An 18,081-nucleotide genomic window follows, 5' to 3' on the forward strand; every position below is an offset into this window, starting at 1 on the left:
TTTTTATCTTCCAATAAATTTGAATGTTATACCCTCACACTATATTAATTATTACAAAACATACCCAAATAGTATTATTTGTACTAAATACCCCCTGAGTGCTTGTTTTGTACTAAATACACCAATCTCTTTTCGTATCCTCTGAACGTTCAACGTTAGATGCATAATTAGCTCCAAATATCGAATTTTGGACTCCGAGAGAAAGCAACGTTACAATTGTATATTCCACTGGGCATGAGTTATAAGAGGAATTTTGTTTCTTTATATAAATGTATGCAGCAATATGTATATACAAGGTTGATAGCTACTCCTCACTAATCGTAGAAGCACTAGCAGTCCGATCGGGCCTCTGCATGGCGGCAACAATGAAGCTCTCAAAGCTATGGGTTTGCTCCGACAGCTCAACGCTCATGGGAGCAATCAACGACAAACATCAGTCGAAGAAAATTGTAGGTATTGTCAAAGATATTTTTAATTTTATCATTTTTTTTTCATATTTCTCGCAAGAACAATGAAAAAGCAGATTCTTTGGCTAAACAAGATCTTAGAGATTCCTCTGTGTAATTCTCCCCTCCCCCCCCTAAATAATATAGTATCCCATTTATGCATATACATTTAGCAGGTACACAAGAGGTAGGAGGAGGAAGATGAGGATGCTCACATTCAATCATTCTCCATTTTTGTTGACCTCCTCCTAGAGTGTAAACTTGATGCTCCTCTGACACAACTTGTGAACGTCTTTGATGACCTCCTTGATGACCTCCTAGTACCGTCATGCACAAGACTTTATACAGATCATTCATTGGATCATACCCTAAAAAGGATAATACACCTCTTCTAATAGTTTTGACTCTAGGTAACGTTAAGAGCTGGCCCGTGCTAGGGTTTGCAATCACCACTTTAGAATCCATTTGACGGCAGATCAAGCCGCGGATGGGTGGAGAAAAAGCATACACATGCATACGGTGTTGAGTTATGTTTAACCTATGACGATGATCATTAGAAGATGGATCAACCTGGGAGCAGGTTTGTAAGAACTGCTCTCTCCCGTGCATGCGGAAGATTGTGAAGAGAAGACGCGTCCGATTCGAGGATCGAGACATGTACAGGTTGATAAAATCTTTGCGACGGATTATTGATAGCCATTTTTTTGAAACCAAGACTAGGCTGGCTACAAATTTGGTCGGAATTTTCATGAGAATCTCTACGATCAGATTGAGAGGAATGATTGAAAACGGATCTTTTTCATCTTGTTTCATCGTAAGACATTGTTGATTGGTCCCGGTCGTCTCCTTCCTCCTCGCTTTTTTCATGGTTCTATCTTTGACGAGAACAAAAATGAAGCCCTGGTATATATCTTTGTACATAGTTAGGAGATTTGCAAATACAACCCTCAATTTTCACGGCCATTCTAATTCCCTCCTTTGTATTCAAGTATTGCTTTACAATGGGGTGTTTAATATATGGGAAATTGCAAGGTGAGCCTCTTTTTACAAAAATTAATAAAAAAAAAATTTTTTTTGGTGCAATGAAAATCTTTACGACAAAATAAAATAAAATTGGACGTAAAATGGCCTGAAGAAGGTGAGTCTCAAGTGGAAACTGAATTCCCTTTAATCAAGAATGGTCTTGTATGCTAGATTAAGTTTTCATCACAACGCTTTTTTTTTTTTTTGCCAAAATGTGAATTCCATTAAAATGGGTAGAGTTTGTAAATTATTACAATCGGTTGTTTCATACTATGGTTTACCTTGGCAAAAATAATAAAAACAAGGTAAAGCATATGAGAGGAAGAGCAAGAATTTCACTCCCTAGAAAGCCAGTGTTGCATTAGTCCGCAGCTCTGTTTTTGATTCCTCTTGGACAGAATTGCATCTCTAATGAAACGGTCTAGTAGTTTGAAGATGGTTGTTGGAGACGATGATATGTTATCATGATAGCGCTTGTTCCTTTCAGACCAAATTGAGTAGATAGTTGCAGAGGCCACTAGATGCTTGAGTAACCTAGGAACAATTATGTCACGCAGGCTAAGCCATTCGGAGAAAGCTAACCACGTGTGGAACCCCGCAAAGGAGTATCCCAATCTGCACAGACAGATGTTCCAGAGATCAGCACTCCATTCACAGCGAAAGAAGAGATGGTCTCTGTCTTCTGTATAGATATTACAGAGGCAGCAAGATGATGGGATGTTGGTGCTCCATTGGGATAGACGAGCTCTTGTGGGTAGCCTGTCAAGCTGAGCTAGCCACATATTGAAGGAATGGCGGGGTATCGCACCTTTGAACCAGATCTAAGAGGACCAAGGTTGTGTTGGAGCTCTGTGACGCAGGACTTCCCAAGTTCGTTTGACCGAGAACCTTTCTAGAGCAGTGTCGTTAACATGCCAAACGAAGGAGTCATTTTCACTCACAAGGGAGGGAAGTGGAATCGTGGTAAGGAAAATCTGAAGCGTCTCAGCAGCAGGCGACCTTGCCCCGCGTACGAGCCACCCCTCAGAGTTGCAAGCAGCGGAGATGGAGGCCTGAATAGGGATAGACAGCTCTCGAGGACCATCAGGTCCGAAGTATTCAATCAGTTTACCGAAAGGTGTCCAAATATCCCACCAGAAGCTGATCAGTCGACCATTGCCAACCTGAGCCCTTAAGAATCGAGAGGCCAAGTACCGCAGGTGGAGGAGAGCACGCCATGTCCAAGATTTTGCTTTATCTACATCACAACGCTTTTACGTATTGACTTTTACAGTTCAAGTAGAACGGCTACTTACAAAAAACTAGAACGATCTTGTATACTACTATACTAGATTATAGAGGAACAAAAACCAAACTGTATATTTATGAAAAGACTGAATAAACTGTTTTAACAAATGTCACAATTACATCTTTCACAGAACCATATAACTCTCTGCATGATCGAAAAAGACTTGGATAGTATCATCAGAGTAATGTACAATATCATCAATCACAATTTTTCTGAATTCCCCCCCCTCCGGATTGTAACAAAGAAAGAAAAACGGGTTAGGGGTTGTAATCGGTGTTAATATCATCTCCCCATTACCAAGTATACCCCTGAATGCGAACTTATATGACAGTCCAAATCTATCTGCCAGAGGAGGCATCACGACAACAGCTTTTAACCATATTTCTTTGTTGACATCTTCCAGAACCCATAGGTCAACTGGTCCGAAACATTGTAGAGTCGCTATGGTTATCTTTCCAGCGTGATTCACCAGCTCACCACACTGTTGAAGCGTATCATCTTCGGGTAGCTTAGTAACATTAAAGTGTTCAGAACTCAGATCAAAGCTCATTAGAGAACTTTTTTCTTTGTAAGAAGCTAAATAATACATAACCCCATCTCTGCATATCCCTTGACTTCCAGAATAATGACGATGTGGATACTTACACTCGATCATTCTCCATTTTTGTTTAGCTCCTACAGTGATCACTTGATGCTCCTCCGACATAGCATCACAAGGTGCAACACCACGAGATATGTTACTACGTTTAGATACCACCGTCATGCACAACACTTTGTACACATCATTAACTGGATCATATCCAAAAACAGATAATATGTTTTTCTTAATCGTTTTGACTCTAGGTAAAAATACGAACTGACCCGTGCTAGGGTTTCCGACCTTCACCTTGGTACCGTTCCGACCGCAGATCAAGCCGCGAACAGGTGGAGTAAATTCATACGTTAGATACGGTCCATACGGATCCAGTTTACAACTAACCTTGTCATGATTAGAAGACAACGGATACTCTTGAGAGATGGAGTGAAAGCGCTGCATCTTCACGTACTCGCGGCCACCGTGCACTGAGACAAGATGACGCGACTGAGTTGAAGATCGAGTCATGTACAACTCGGTGAACTTTTTGTCGAGGATTATCGATGACAAGTGTTTAGAAGCGAAATGGAGCCTGGCTATGGATCCCGGCGGCAGTTTCATGAGAATCACTACGTTCATGTCATTTGGAAGCTTCTTAAACGGATCGTTTACATTTCCTTTCGTCTGGTTTCTCAGACCTCTTGACCCTTTTCATGACTCTTTTCAACTCCGCCTCTCACTGTTTGATTCTTTTGGCTCTTAACCCTAATATCTTTCTTTAACCTAGATATATCTTTTATATATACTCTTAGATGTCTGGGCCGAGATCCAAATAATTTTCTAAAGGCCGAAACTGACTAGTAATTCGAATTTCTAAATGAAGCAAGTAAAAGTTTTGGATATTTATGGGCCGAGACCCAAATAATTCTGTAAAGATCAAAACCGACTAGTAATTAGAACAAGTTTTTTTTTAATGAGGTAAGTTATAAAGTTTTATTTCACACTAGTGGTTTGTCCGCGCTACGCGCGGATTGTTTGACATCTGGATTATATAAATTTGTGAATTCTTTTGTTTGTTTGTTGTATAATTTACTAAATAAATTTTTTTTTGTTTCTGAGAAAATTTTCATGTAGGACATAACAAAACTAAAATTTTGGAAACCGTTAAATAGACGAATTGTTTTCATAAAATAGCAATGAAAATTTTTTATTAAAAAGAGATGTAAATCATGTATTAAATTATATTTGTGCAGTACATAATAGTTATTCTGTTGTGAATTATATTCTAACGTATGAAAGTGAAACCGGCTTAAAATGAAATAGACAAACATAGTGCTTATAATAATAGTAGTGGTCACCTCTATTGGTAATCTTGTTTGGTGGCGTAACATTGTATACTTAGTTGTTTGTAGAGTAGTGAGGTAACAATTGAGTTTTTAAACTCAAACTTCATGTAAAGTTTTTTAATGCCGTTCCATATATTGATCCATTATGAATGTGTGATTATCCAGTGTGTTAAGTGGATCATTAGAGAAAAATTGAAGGGTCATGGTGCCGAAGTGACGACAACGTCAGTCCATGAAGCATCATTTTTAGAGGCTTCTAAGTTGTTGTTAGTGTCATGTTCTACGATCACAACCTGACCTTCTGGTCTGGTTTGGTTCTTGAGAAGAGAGGAGAGAGATAGAGACCGAAAACGTTTATAGATTTTGTAAGTTTATCGTTTTACTATAGTTTTTTTTTGCTTAAATTGTTTTACTATCATTTTTTGAAAGCGAATTGTATTACTATCATTGCTATATCAAAGTTTTTTGGTTTTGATTTTCTGTCAAACATTCTTATCATACTGTCCATTTTAATTAGTGAAAATGAACTGACCGACCATAATATTTTTACCACCAGTTACAACAGTAGAGGCAAATGAGTTGATAGTTAGAAAACAACGGTTATGGAGAACATTAATTTGTAATAAAGCCCAAAAATATATTTGAACACATTATACTTGTCCATTTGTGCTGAAAGTGAAAAATTAGAAGAAAAAAAAAGAAAAATGATATGCTGCGCTTAGTACCAAGCTGACGTGATAAAAAGAAAAGTGAATAGAATTCTCATTTATTACTATAAATTAGTAATTTGATTTTTTTTTCTGGATATGTTTACACACATATATATTCAAATATGGGTTTTATATCTGTTATTTCTTTGTGTTTTTGAACACTAAGGATTAGTGTTTTTTTGTTTATATTTATATTATTTTGTATTTTAGTGATTTTTTCAATTTTTTCTTTAACTATATTTGTTTCAAATTGTAGCTACATATTTTTATTTAAAATGTGATAGTTACAATATATTTTAACTAAGGCTAATAGTTTCAATGTTTTGTTTTGTTTTAGAAGGTACATAAATACTTACTATTGTATAAAATGTTGTATGTTTAAGAGTTTTGCAGAAAATCAAATATATTAGTATATATGTATTGTTGTCAGTTAATTTTATCTATACTATCATGAAGACATACCATCAGCCATTTCTTCAACTTCCTGAAGAGCTGTAGCATAAGCTTTATCATCTGAATAAGCTTCAAAGAATACCATTCGCCTCCCATCGTGGATTTGAACACAAACATAGGAAAGTGTTTCGATAGAAGAGGGATTCAAAATGAAAGGAACGTTTAGAAGGAGATAAGCCATATGATGGAGAGTCATAGAGTTTTATTCTTGGATATATATGATGGGAGAGAGTGGGATGAGTGGGATGAGTGGTGGGAGCGATGTTAATGGCTTGATTAATGTAGAACAGAGACAAAAACTGAAGCAATTAAACTTGCATTGATCAGAGTTCATGAGATCCGAAGAGGCACCGTGAATGTTTTCTAACAGCTTAATTAAAAGAGTGACACGTGTCAAATTTTGGAATAGCAAGTGCTGAGGTGGCTGCTTGTGGAGAGTTTCTCTTCAACTTTATTATTATAGATAGTTAATCAAATGATAATTTAGTTTCTAATAGAAATGAATTATCTACAACCAACGAATGTATGTCTTATCCCAAATTCTTCTTTTACCATTAGACTACCAAACGTACATATAACTTTGAACTCAATACCAATTCCTGATGTGTTAATATTTAATAGATCTGTAAATAAAACATCATATTTGAAAATTTAACAGGAAAATACCCCTTGCTTATTATGTGAATGGAAATTCTGAAGCCATCTTTAGTGGCAGTATGTAATTGAGTTTAGAAATTTTTACATTCTAAGACACATTATGACTTATGAATTACACATATAGACACATTCTGCTGGTCAGGCACTTTATGGATGTGTATTGTCCTTCATGCCCTCAAATTAGACCAACTATCTCATCTAATTAATTAAAGAGAAAAGACTATTTCTTATTATTGAAAAGTCACGAGTCACATATTCTCTCTCCATTCCTGATTTCAAAACTCAGATCTACTTTCCCTTTCCCAAATTCCCAACCCTAATTTCGAATCTCTTCCATTCTTCCTTCATCGTTCGTTGAATCACACCATGAACCCATATTTTTTTATGCTTGTTTTGTTTCCATGATTCCCTCTCCAACTTTCTACCCATCTTTCTCCGCTTCCCGATAATTCTCAGAAAACCCTTTTGATATCTTCAAACAAACCATGACGAAATTGAAGCCAAATAAGAAAGAGAATAAATCCAAGACTTCTGAGGAACCAACCCCTCGCAAATCGCAGCAGGAGGTTTTGTCCATGTCCACGTTTTATATACATGTCCACATTTTGGTTTGATCAATTGTGTCCATGTCCACGTTTTATATACATCCATGTCCACATTTTTACTCTGTCAATAAACATTTAATCGATTAATTTGTTTTTTTTTCTGGGTCATTCTAAAATTCAACAACCTAGGTAGATAAAGGTTGTTCAGATGCAAAGTACGCTTGCTGTTTAAAGGGTCAAAGTTTGAGTCTTCGTCGGAGAATTTTAGGTTTAGAACTAAAAGATTAAAATTTTGGTCTGAACATTTTTTCATCTTTTCTGGGTTTTTGTTTGGAGGTTAGAGCGGTGGAACGACTTTTTCTGTTCTGAAGAGAACATGGGCGGTGGTTACTGGTGGCTGGAGTTGTCTTGGTGTCTAGACGGACATGGCTCCTTTCATCCAAACCCGAGTGAACTTAGAAGGCTCTGCTCTTTCGAACACGAAGACGTGAACTCCCTCTGCTCTTTATCTTCAAATGCTTTGAAAGCACTCTCTAGGAATAAGGATATTGAAAAGTGAACTCCCCAAAACCATTTAAATGCTTCGAAAGGTACAATTTTTGGATAATCTTCAAGTTCTAGCGACTCCACTGTGTTTGTAGTTGTATTTTCTATTGTATCCACAAATCAAACATGTATTTTTCCGTCCACGAGTAAATGTACTTGTCCATGGAACCTTGTCCACAATACTTTTTTTTGGATCGAACTCCTTGTACACAAAAAAAACTTCATACATATAAATTGTAGGTTTAGAAAAAGCTAAAAAAATATATGGATTAATAAAACTCTTTAAATGTTTGATATGAACTCGTCCATAAAAAAAAAATATGATACATTATTTTCAAATTTTAGATGAAAATGAGTATGTTCTTTCAAAAACCCGTCCACAAAATTTTACCTTTCTCCTCCTAGCTGTAGCTCGTTCCAGTTTCAAAAAAGCAGCGAAACCATGAATTTATTATTAAAATCTACTTCTTTTACACACAAAAGCTCATCACCCTTAGATCTATTGACATCCAACGGCTCCCCAGGAATCTAATTTATATTATGTTTGGTCCCCACAAACCAGTCAGAATTAAAAATTAATAAAACTCTAAGGATGGTTCGGTTCAGCCAGCGAGGGGCAGTATAGTCTATAATGTGATGTGTCATGAGAGAAAGTGTCCCTCCAGCAAGTTGTGTCTGAATGTGTTAAAAAAGATAAAAAAGTGTCCCAAACCGTTATCAACTCTTGAGTTTATAGTGATTAAATAACTGAAAAAATGTAAAAGTAGAGAGTTAGGAGATTTGCAAATAAAACCCTCACTTTTAACAGCTCGACCAAAAAAAGATGTTAGAACAAATGGGAACAACGCAAGGTTAAAGGTCACCAAAATGATTATAAATTGTTAGTTGTTATCGGACTGACTCGTCAAAGCTATCATTCCACTGTAATTACAAAACTCTTTTACAAGTCGGACATCTTCATGTAACATTCTGTTTCATTTTCAAATATTCAATTAACTCATTCTTTAAGAAACGAAAGCTCCAAATAAAAGCACAAAATATTGTTTTTATTCAAATGTAAAGTAAATAAGAAAATCAAATGTAAAACAGCCAAGTCCAACACATGATCAAAATGAAAGGCAACATCAAAAGGATTAACTTACATTTGACAGAACATAGGACTCTCTACATGATCAAAATAGACTTCGCGAGAAGCATCGGGTTCTTCAAGTTCTTCAACCACAACTTTCTTGGCAATGTTTTCCTTGAGATTGTAACTGATGAAATATAACGGGTTAATGGGAAGGGTCCAAGGTGAAAATATAAGCTCGCCAGTACTAAGTGTACCCCTGAATCTGTATCCATGATGAATGTCTATTAAATCTACCCAAGAAGGAACAACAATTGAAACTTTTGACCATTCTTGTTTATTGGCATCTTCTAGAATCCATAAGTGAACTTCACCGTTACGGGTAGGCCAACTCGTTATAGCTACCTTTCCAGTGTAGTTCACTACACATGGGATATCCTCAGGTAACTTAATGGCATTAAACTCTTCAGATATCAGATCGAAGCTTATCAAGGATGCTTCGTTTTTTATCCAAGCATAATAATACAGTATCCCATTTATGCATATCCCTTTAGTAATAGCACAAGGATGAGGAAGATGAGGATGCTTACATTCAATCATTCTCCATTTTCGTTGGGCTCCTAGAGTGTATACTTGATGCTCCTCCGACACAACTTTTGATCCACGTCTTTGACGACCTTGTAGTATCGTCATGCATAACACTTTGTATACATCATTCACTGGATCATACCCAAAAAAGGATATTATACCTCTTCTTGTAGTTTTGACTCTAGGTAACGTTAAGAACTGGCCCGTGCTAGGGTTTGAAATTATCACTTTCAAATCCATTAGACGGCAGAACAAGCCGCGGATTGGTGGAGAAAAAGCAGCCACATGGTCCTTATGTGGAGTTATGTTTAACCTATGACGATCAGAAGATGGATCAACCTGAGAGCAGGTTTGTAAGAACTGCTCTTCCACGTTAGTGCCGAAGACTGCTAAAAGAATCCGTGGTGAAGATCGAGCCAGGTACAGGTTGATAAAATCTTTGCTGCGTATTAAGGATAACCATTTTTTTGAAACGAAGACAAGACTGGCTACAGATTTGGTCGGAACTTTCAGGAGAATCTCTACGATCAGATCTAGTGGAATAATCCAAAACGGATCGTTTTCATCTTCTTTCTTCGTTAGACATTGCTGATTGATCTCGATCGTCTTCTTCCTCCTAGCTCTTTTCATGGTTCGATGATTCTATCTTTTGACCAAAACAAAACGAAACCCTAATATATATCTTCACGGCCATTCCAAATTTCCAATTTTCCCCTTTAATTTGTACTAGAGCCTAGAGGTGATTCGCACGCCTGTGCTGGATTAATTTATTTTTTTTACAAATTGTTTAATGACATTTTAAATATATAAATATCGGTTATTTAGATATTTTTAGGTTCTTACGAATTTAACCGGACTCGGAAAAATCTGATTCGAACCCCTTCTGGATATTTAAAATATGCGAACGAAGTTTAATTTCAAATCTAAAAAATCAATATGATATGTATCCGAACGTGTATCTATCTGAATGCATATATCTAAATGATTATGTACACGAAAAAAAATTTGTTAACCAGTTGAAATCTTGTCATTAATAGAACAATTTCATTAAGTGTGAAATTGACGTCGAATTATTATGCTAAATATAATTAATGAACTAGTTTAGAAAAATAAAAAAAATGTAAAAATGTAATAAAATACTTAAAATATGTAGTTTTGTATTTTTATAGTAAATGATGTCGAATTATTTGGAAAAGATAAAAAATGAAGTGATCAAATTAAAAAAAAATAAGATGTAAAAAATTAATTTTAAATAGGTAATTATTATTTTGTACTTCTGTTTTAATATAATAAACTAGATTTTGACCCGCGCTTTTAAAGCGCGGGATTATTTTTTGGTTGGAAATAATAATGTAATAATTTATAAACTGGATATCCATTCTTGTTAAACTTGTGTACATTATTTATTTTAATTTTTTGTGTGTTAAATTTTTGGATTTTGAAGAAAACTATATTTTGTGATTAGACATTAATTTCTTATTCAATATTTTAAAATATATGAAAAATAATCATGAGAAGTGTAATTTTTAGCTTTGTTAAGTGTTAATTTTTGACCCCAAACTCGCGGTCGAACCGATAAACCCGGTAATCTACGGTGAAATCGATAAACCCGATTACTCGTATATAATCCGGTTCAGATTTAATGAACAAATCCGTTAATTAAAAACTCGATAAAACTTGGTAAAAACCGAAAAACTCGTCATTAACCTGTGATTCAACACGTGTTGACCCGGTAAAACCCCAAAAAAATCTAAAAATATTTCTAAAAAGCTAAAAAGACTTCTCATATATTTTGAATATTATAGAAAATTAAATAAATTATTTGTAAAACGTTAGAAATGGATTTGATATTAATCTTCATTATTATCCACCGATCTGTTATTATAGAATTTTCGATAAATAAGAATGAGTAATATTTCCTTTATGTGATCCGATCATCCGAGTGTATATAGAAAATAGAAGTTTTTGAACAAACTAATATTTATTGTATAAAATGAATATAGGAAAATGAAGATATTATATATATATATATATATATATTTTTTTTTTGTAAAGTAACAACTTTAAGAATTTGCTTGATCGAGGGTCAAATGGATCATATATTAGTTGGCAACCCTGATTATGATATATATTAGTTGCTATATACAATATAACCTCTATAAGTTAATATTCGATAAATTAATAATCTCTATAAATTAATAAATTTTGCTGGTCCCAACTTGGGTCGGTTCAAAATTTGATACAAATCGATAAAATAATAATATAATAATTTTTAAGTAAATCCTATGTAAATATAAAGTCCCTTTAAAAATATAAATTAATAATTTATGTGTATACATATTTTATATAAGTAAGAACTTATTATTATATTGTTTATTTTATGTTCACAATGGAATTATCTTTATATTTTCTTAACACTTAATATTTTTTGGTGAAATTTAGTAATATTATATCTAAAACCACATTTAAGTTATATACAATATGTGTTCAAAAAAAAGTTATACAATATATATTATATACACAATATAATATAATAAATTAATATAAATGTCAAATTTTTAAAAAATAACAATTAATGTCTTTACACTAAAATCAAATATTATTCTTATCTTATAAATATACCTTAAAATAAAAAAAAATCTAAATAAAGAACCTTCCGTAAATTAATATTTCTATAAATTAATAAAATTTTAAATTCTCAACATTATTAATGAATAGAGGTTCTACTGTATTCGGTTAGATTTACAAACCGAATTTTTGTTTTCACAGCATATATAGGAAATAGAAGATTTGGAACAAACTAAACATAAACTAAACATAACTGAATAAAAAAAATATATGAAACAAAGGATATTATAGATATTTTTGTTCAAAAAATAAATTCTTGGAATAGTTTTATAGATAGTTTTGTTCAAAAAGAAAAGGTTTTATAGATAGCTAAGTTTTGGAATATTTGTTAACATGGTTAATATTTTTTTAGTCTAAAAAGGGATTGGGTAGCTATCTTTTTATTATAGATCGATATGTTGTTTAAATTAATTATTATATTTAATAAATAAAACCAAATCGTGGAATAATTTTATAGATAAGTTATTTTGTAATATTTGTTAACATGGTTTATATTTGGAGTCTAAGTAGGGACTGGGTAGTTATAGATTCATATTTTGTTTTGATTACAAAAAAAAAGATCCATATATTGTTCAAATTATTTATTGATATTTTATTATGTCTATAAAAAGGAATAAAGTTTTGCAATATCCTTTCATAATGTAAAAATAACAATACGATGTAAGATAACTATTTAGTAAAATATATGGTAAATGATCGGAATATTTTTCTGGGTTTAGTGTCTCATTATGCTTTCCCGTGCTTGGTAGATAATGGTAAAAGTACATATTTGTTCGATCCAGAACATCTTATGGGAAGAAATAATTTTTAGTTCATGAACGTTAGTTTTCAATTTATGTCTACTAAATTATTCGTATATTCTATGATTGGATCAAGTTGTTGAATATTGAATGTCGAAAATCACCATCAGCCCCCACAGTTAAACCAAAGAACTGATTATCAAAGTATCTCGAACCCTGTGAATAGAAACCTCAAGCAAAACTCCGTAAAAGTACCTTTGAGTAATGGAGGAGGAAGTTTATCGCGGAACTATGCGAACCTTCTTGAAACCTCCTTTGATTTACCAGAACACGACCTCAAGCAAAACGTCATCTTCATCTTCGTTAAACACTCAGAAATACTCGGTCAAAAAAAAATATGCCTCATCACCTTTATAGTATATTAGAAATCATCCTTGAAAATTGAAATCTAAATCTGCCGTGATCTCTTGTAACAGATTGCTAAACTCATGGATAGCTTTTAGTTATGCCAAATTAACGTGTTCCTTTATTAATATTGGTATAAATAAAAAGAATTAGGAAAATACTAAATTTAATTAAAAGCATATGTTTAGATAAAGTGAGTGGCAGTATATTGTAATTATTTTCAAAACAGGAAGGCACCTCAAAAAAGGGTCTTCTGTTTTAATAGTATTGATTCAAGTATTTCTTTGCAATATGGTGTTTAATATTTGGGAATTTGCTAGGTAAACTTCTTAGAAAAAACAAATTAACAGAAAAGTCGCTTCTGTGTGGAATTAAAATCTTCTCGGCTAACAATAAAGTTGGATGCTAAACTGGCCTGAAGAAGGTGAGTCTCAAGTGGAAACTGAATTCACTTTAATCAAAAACGATCTTGTAAGCTAGAGTAAGTTTTCATTACAACAACTGATGATGATATGAAGATCTGTCAAAATATAAATTAAAAAAGAAAACCGAAGCTTGTTAGCTCCACACAAAACCAAAACTTTCATACTTGCGTGTGTATATATATATATATATATATAAAATCCACAAGCATATACAAAGTAATTGACGAAAAGACTGAATACATTGTTTTATCAGATGTCACAATTACAGTAATAATAAGGATCATTCACATACCTTTCACAGAACCATACAACTCTTTACATGATCGAAAAAGACTTGGATAGTATCAGAGTCATCTCCAATTCCATTAATCACAATGTCTCTGACTTTGTTATCCTTGGGATCGTAACAAATAACAAAGAACGGTTATGGGGTGCGATCGGTGTGAATATCATCTCCCCAGTACCAAGTATATCTGTCACAGGAGGAACCACAACCGAAGCTTGTTACAAAAATCAAAGCTTATTCTAATCAAGTCATACTTGCATTTGAATATTCCATAAGCATAGCCATTGATGAAAATTAAAGACGTAAATAAATTTGTTAAATCAGTTCCAATGATACTATCCGACGGAACTAAAATGAAACTTGGAAAAGAGAGAAAGTTAAGAAGGCAACACCAAAAGAACTAGCAATAACTCCCTTTCACAGAAACATGACTCTCGACATGATCAAATGGTTTGAATAAGATATCTCAATTCCAATAATAAGGAAAAGTTTTAAACTATATACGAACTACTATATGGAACTTAGATAAAACTTAATGATCTCTCCAATGGAAACTGATACTGTAATCAGCTTTGCAAAGCTTACCTACATCAATGTGTTTTGCTTCTTCATCAAGTAACAAAACTCAAAAGGCAACCAAAATGATAAAGAAGCCAATACAAAACTCTTTATCACACACAATAACTAAAAAAAAGCCAAACCGAAGTTTGTTAGCTCCACACAAAACAAAAACTTAAGTAACTCATACAATTACATATATAATCCACAAGCATATCCAAAGTAATTGACGAAAAGACTGAATACATTGTTTTATCACAATTACAGTAATAATGATTAACATACCTTTCACAGAATCATACAACTCTCTACATGATCGAAAAATACTTGGATAGTATCAGAGTCATCTCCAATTCCATTAATCGCAATTTCTCTGACCTTTTTGTCCTTGGGATCGTAACAAATAAAAAAGAAAGGGTTACGGGATAAAAGCGGTGCGAATATCATCTCCCCAGTACGAAGTATACCCCAGAACCTGAACAGGATCGTATGCAACCATCCAAGTAAATCTGAGACAGGAGGAATCACAGCAGCAACTTTTGTCCATACTTCTTTGTTGGCATCTTCCAGAACCCATAGGTCAAGGTTGCTGTTATATGCATGACTTGATATGGTTATCTTTCCAGTGTGATTCGTCAGAGAACCATACTGTTGAAGCATCTGATCCTCAGGTAGCTTAGTAACATTAAAGTCTTCAGAACTCAGATCAAAGCTCATTAGAGATCGTTTTTGTTTGTAAGACGCTAAATAATACATAACCCCATCCCTGCATATCCCTTGATGTCCAGAATAATGACGATGTGGATGCTTACACTCGACCATTCTCCATTTTTGTTTAGCTCCTACAGTGATCACCTGATGCTCCTCCGACATAATATCCTCCCATGGCACAACATCACCACCACCACGAGACATGTTACTACGTTTAGTTACCACCGTCATGCACAACACTTTGTACACATCATTAACTGGATCATATCCAAAAACAGATAATATTTCTTGCCTCCTTGTTTTGACTTTAGGTAACGATACGAACTGACCCGTGCTAGGGTTTCCGACAATCATCTTGGTACCCTTCCGACCGCAGATCAAGCCGCGAACAGGTGGAGTAAATTCATACGGTAGATACGGATCTAGTTTATAGCTAACCTTGTCATGGTTCGAAAACGACGCATGGTCTTGAGACAAGGAGTGAAAGCCCTGCATCTGCATGTTGCTGCCGCCACGGTGTACTGAGATAAGATGACGCGGCTGAGTCGAAGATCGAGTCATGTACAACTTGGTGAACTCTTTGTCAAGGATTATCGATGACAAGTGTTTAGAAGCGAAACGGAGCCTGGCTATGGATCTCGGCGGCATTTTCATGAGAATCTCTACGTTCAGGTCATTAGGAAGCTTCTTAAACGGATCCTTTACATTCCTTTCGTCTCGTTTCTTAGACCTCTTGACCCTTTTCATCATTGTTTTCAACTCCGCCTCTCACTGTTTGATTCTTTTGACTCTTAAATCTAATGTCTTTTTTTCTTAAACCTAGATATGAATTTTTTATATACTTGTAGATGTCTGGGCCAAGATCCAGCCGACTAAGAATTCTAACTTGTTTTTCTAAATGAGACAAGCAAAGTTTCGAAATAGTATGGGCCGAAACCCAAGTAATTCTCTAAAAGTCGAAACCGACTAGTAATTCAAACTTGTTTTTTTAAATGAGTCAAACAAAGTTAAAAGGTATGACCGAGACCCAACTATTTCTCTAAAGGTCCAAATCGACTAGAAATTTGAATATGCTTTTCTTTATTAGGTAACTAAAGTTTAATTTTGTATGACTAATCAAATGGAATTTAGTTTTAAACAGAAATGAAATCTAGAATCAACGAATATGTATTTTATCCTAAATTCTTTTTTTACTACTATGCTACCACTATTTATGTGTCTACAACACCAAATCCTTGATGTGTTAATATTTTATAGATTTGTAAATTATAAACATAATATTTTGAAATGTAACAAAAATACTCTTTCTATATTATTTGAATGAAAATACCCTTAAACCATTTTAGTGTCAGTATATAATAAAGTTTCTAGAGATTAAATAATTGAAAATGTAAAAATATAAAGAAATGAGAAATGGTATCTCTCCTATAAGAAACTTTCCTCATTTGCCAATGGTTTAATATTTTATTGGTTGTTGTTTTTTTGAGAAAATGATTTAAGAAAATCGGATAGGTTTTGAGCGATAATAATGCTCTTATGAGTAATGACAATTGTATAAAAGAGTATACAACTGAAAAAAAAATTGTTATTTCTTTGTTTTATTGCAGAAAACTTTCATATAACCCGACAAATTAAGTTGCATTTTTTTTTTTGAACTGGCATTAAGTTGCTTGTTTCTATTGTCTGTTTCACGTAGCATCTCAAACCGGTCATTGTTGACCCACGAACGAAGAATGTAAATGGGAAGCTGAATATCTCTGGCTTCTTAATCAAGTAAGAGTGGACATAGCTGATATGCATTAGCTTCTTCAGATCCTTAATTCCACTGGTGTTAAACCAGGAAAGTGTCCAGCATATAACTGCAAGCAAGAGGACGTAATATATCATGTAAACTTATTGCAAATTCTTGTTCAGAGTTTTTGAAGAACTCTGCAAATTAAAATAGAAGAATGACAAAAATTAAAAGGAAATTTCGATTGAGGAAATTTTTTGTTTTAGAAAATTTTTAATAAATATAATGATTAAAATACTTTTCAAAAAATCCGTTTTCCTTTTCTACTAAATTTTCTTATATCTAAAAAGGGAAATACCCTACCAAATATTCTAATAAATGGAAAATTTCCTCCCATTTCCCTTATATATTCAAAACAATTGGGGTATAAATTAAGAAGGAACTCTGAGACCAGAAGAAGAGCGAAGGCAATTATGAGTTCTATGAAAGCTTCTTTGCTTCTATACTTTCTATTTTTTCTCCATCTCCAGCACTACTTTTTTCAAGCCACCTCACGATCTACTACACGTTTAGCCACCGCTGATCCAAGCCATGTCAATCTTCCGGTCCAGTCAGTTGAGTCGAAACATGACGGTAACGCTTTTGCTGACAAAGCAGCGGAACTAGCTGTCGTTGTTAAGAAAGGAGGTGGCGGAGGTGGACACGGCGGAGGTGGCGGAGGTGGCGGAGGTGGACGTGGCGGAGGTGGACGTGGAGGTGGACGCAGCTCTGGTGGAGGAGGACGAGGAGTGTATCCAGGTTTTGGAGTAGGTGGTGGACGCAGCTCTGGTGGAGGAGGACGAGGAGTGTATCCAGGTTTTGGAGTAGGTGGTGGACGCAGCTCTGGTGGAGGAGGACGAGGAGTGTATCCAGGTTTTGGAGTAGGTGGTGGATTTCATCACCATGGTGGTAACCGTTCAAGCGGCGACCGGAAAAGTGTTAGCGTTCTACTTGGTTTATCGACTTTACTCGGTTTAGTTTTGGGTTTTTAGGGTTTCTTTGTTTGATATTACCGGTTTAGGTTAAATGTTTGATGCTGGTATTTATTTCTACTGGTTTGCTCTTTGGGTTTATTAGAATTTTGTTCGGAGCTAGTTGTTTTAAAATCATTGATTTAAGAAAGAGAAAAAGACTAGAATAGCACTAAACCAAGTTTTTGTTCCCAAAGTAGCACTCAAGGCTCAAAGTCACAAAAATAGGTTTCATTAAAAAGGTAATGTACACTTATACCCCTAGGGTTAATTAATCCAAACTTTAGGGTTTAGAGTTAAGGGGTGGGGTTTTGGAATTAGGGTTTAAAATTTTATAAATA

At 34.3% G+C, this 18,081-nt stretch overlaps 4 protein-coding genes, 1 long non-coding RNA gene and 1 pseudogene across 5 annotated transcripts; 2 read left to right on the forward strand and 4 right to left on the reverse strand.

The window, feature by feature from the left end:
• Positions 1 to 491: 491 nt before the first annotated feature.
• LOC106447897 (F-box/kelch-repeat protein At3g04660-like) lies at positions 492 to 1,444 on the reverse strand. The gene has a single exon (XM_013889846.2). It carries the CDS (start codon positions 1,365 to 1,367, stop codon positions 492 to 494), a length of 876 nt encoding a protein of 291 aa, XP_013745300.2. The 5' UTR covers positions 1,368 to 1,444.
• A 1,437-nt stretch (positions 1,445 to 2,881) lies between these two features.
• On the reverse strand, positions 2,882 to 4,061 carry LOC106443161 (annotated as a pseudogene).
• A 2,539-nt stretch (positions 4,062 to 6,600) lies between these two features.
• LOC125579241 lies at positions 6,601 to 7,635 on the forward strand. The gene is made up of 2 exons (XR_007317235.1): positions 6,601 to 7,063; positions 7,384 to 7,635. It is a non-coding gene; the product is annotated as an uncharacterized LOC125579241 (long non-coding RNA).
• A 972-nt stretch (positions 7,636 to 8,607) lies between these two features.
• LOC106443163 (F-box/kelch-repeat protein At3g04660-like) lies at positions 8,608 to 10,968 on the reverse strand. Its single transcript, XM_013884755.3, has one exon. It carries the CDS (start codon positions 9,873 to 9,875, stop codon positions 8,727 to 8,729), a length of 1,149 nt encoding a protein of 382 aa, XP_013740209.2. The 5' UTR covers positions 9,876 to 10,968; the 3' UTR covers positions 8,608 to 8,726.
• Positions 10,969 to 14,488: 3,520 nt separating this feature from the next.
• LOC106449185 (F-box/kelch-repeat protein At3g04660-like) lies at positions 14,489 to 16,177 on the reverse strand. Its single transcript, XM_048734942.1, has one exon. The coding sequence runs from the start codon at positions 15,746 to 15,748 to the stop codon at positions 14,576 to 14,578; it is 1,173 nt and encodes a 390-aa protein (XP_048590899.1). The 5' UTR covers positions 15,749 to 16,177; the 3' UTR covers positions 14,489 to 14,575.
• Positions 16,178 to 17,203: 1,026 nt separating this feature from the next.
• On the forward strand, positions 17,204 to 17,761 carry LOC106441508 (ctenidin-3). Its single transcript, XM_013883316.2, has one exon. It carries the CDS (start codon positions 17,204 to 17,206, stop codon positions 17,759 to 17,761), a length of 558 nt encoding a protein of 185 aa, XP_013738770.2.
• Positions 17,762 to 18,081: the final 320 nt, after the last annotated feature.

Source organism: Brassica napus, chromosome A1 (genome assembly GCF_020379485.1).
Source record: "Brassica napus cultivar Da-Ae chromosome A1, Da-Ae, whole genome shotgun sequence".
In the NCBI taxonomy this organism is placed as follows: Eukaryota; Viridiplantae; Streptophyta; class Magnoliopsida; order Brassicales; family Brassicaceae; genus Brassica; species Brassica napus.

Bases quoted from the DNA above. Each gene is read 5' to 3' on its own strand.
- LOC106447897 (XM_013889846.2), bottom strand. From the start codon at position 1,367: ATGTACAAAGATATATACCAGGGCTTCATTTTTGTTCTCGTCAAAGAT.
- LOC106443163 (XM_013884755.3), bottom strand. From the start codon at position 9,875: ATGAAAAGAGCTAGGAGGAAGAAGACGATCGAGATCAATCAGCAATGT.
- LOC106449185 (XM_048734942.1), bottom strand. From the start codon at position 15,748: ATGATGAAAAGGGTCAAGAGGTCTAAGAAACGAGACGAAAGGAATGTA.
- LOC106441508 (XM_013883316.2), top strand. From the start codon at position 17,204: ATGAGTTCTATGAAAGCTTCTTTGCTTCTATACTTTCTATTTTTTCTC.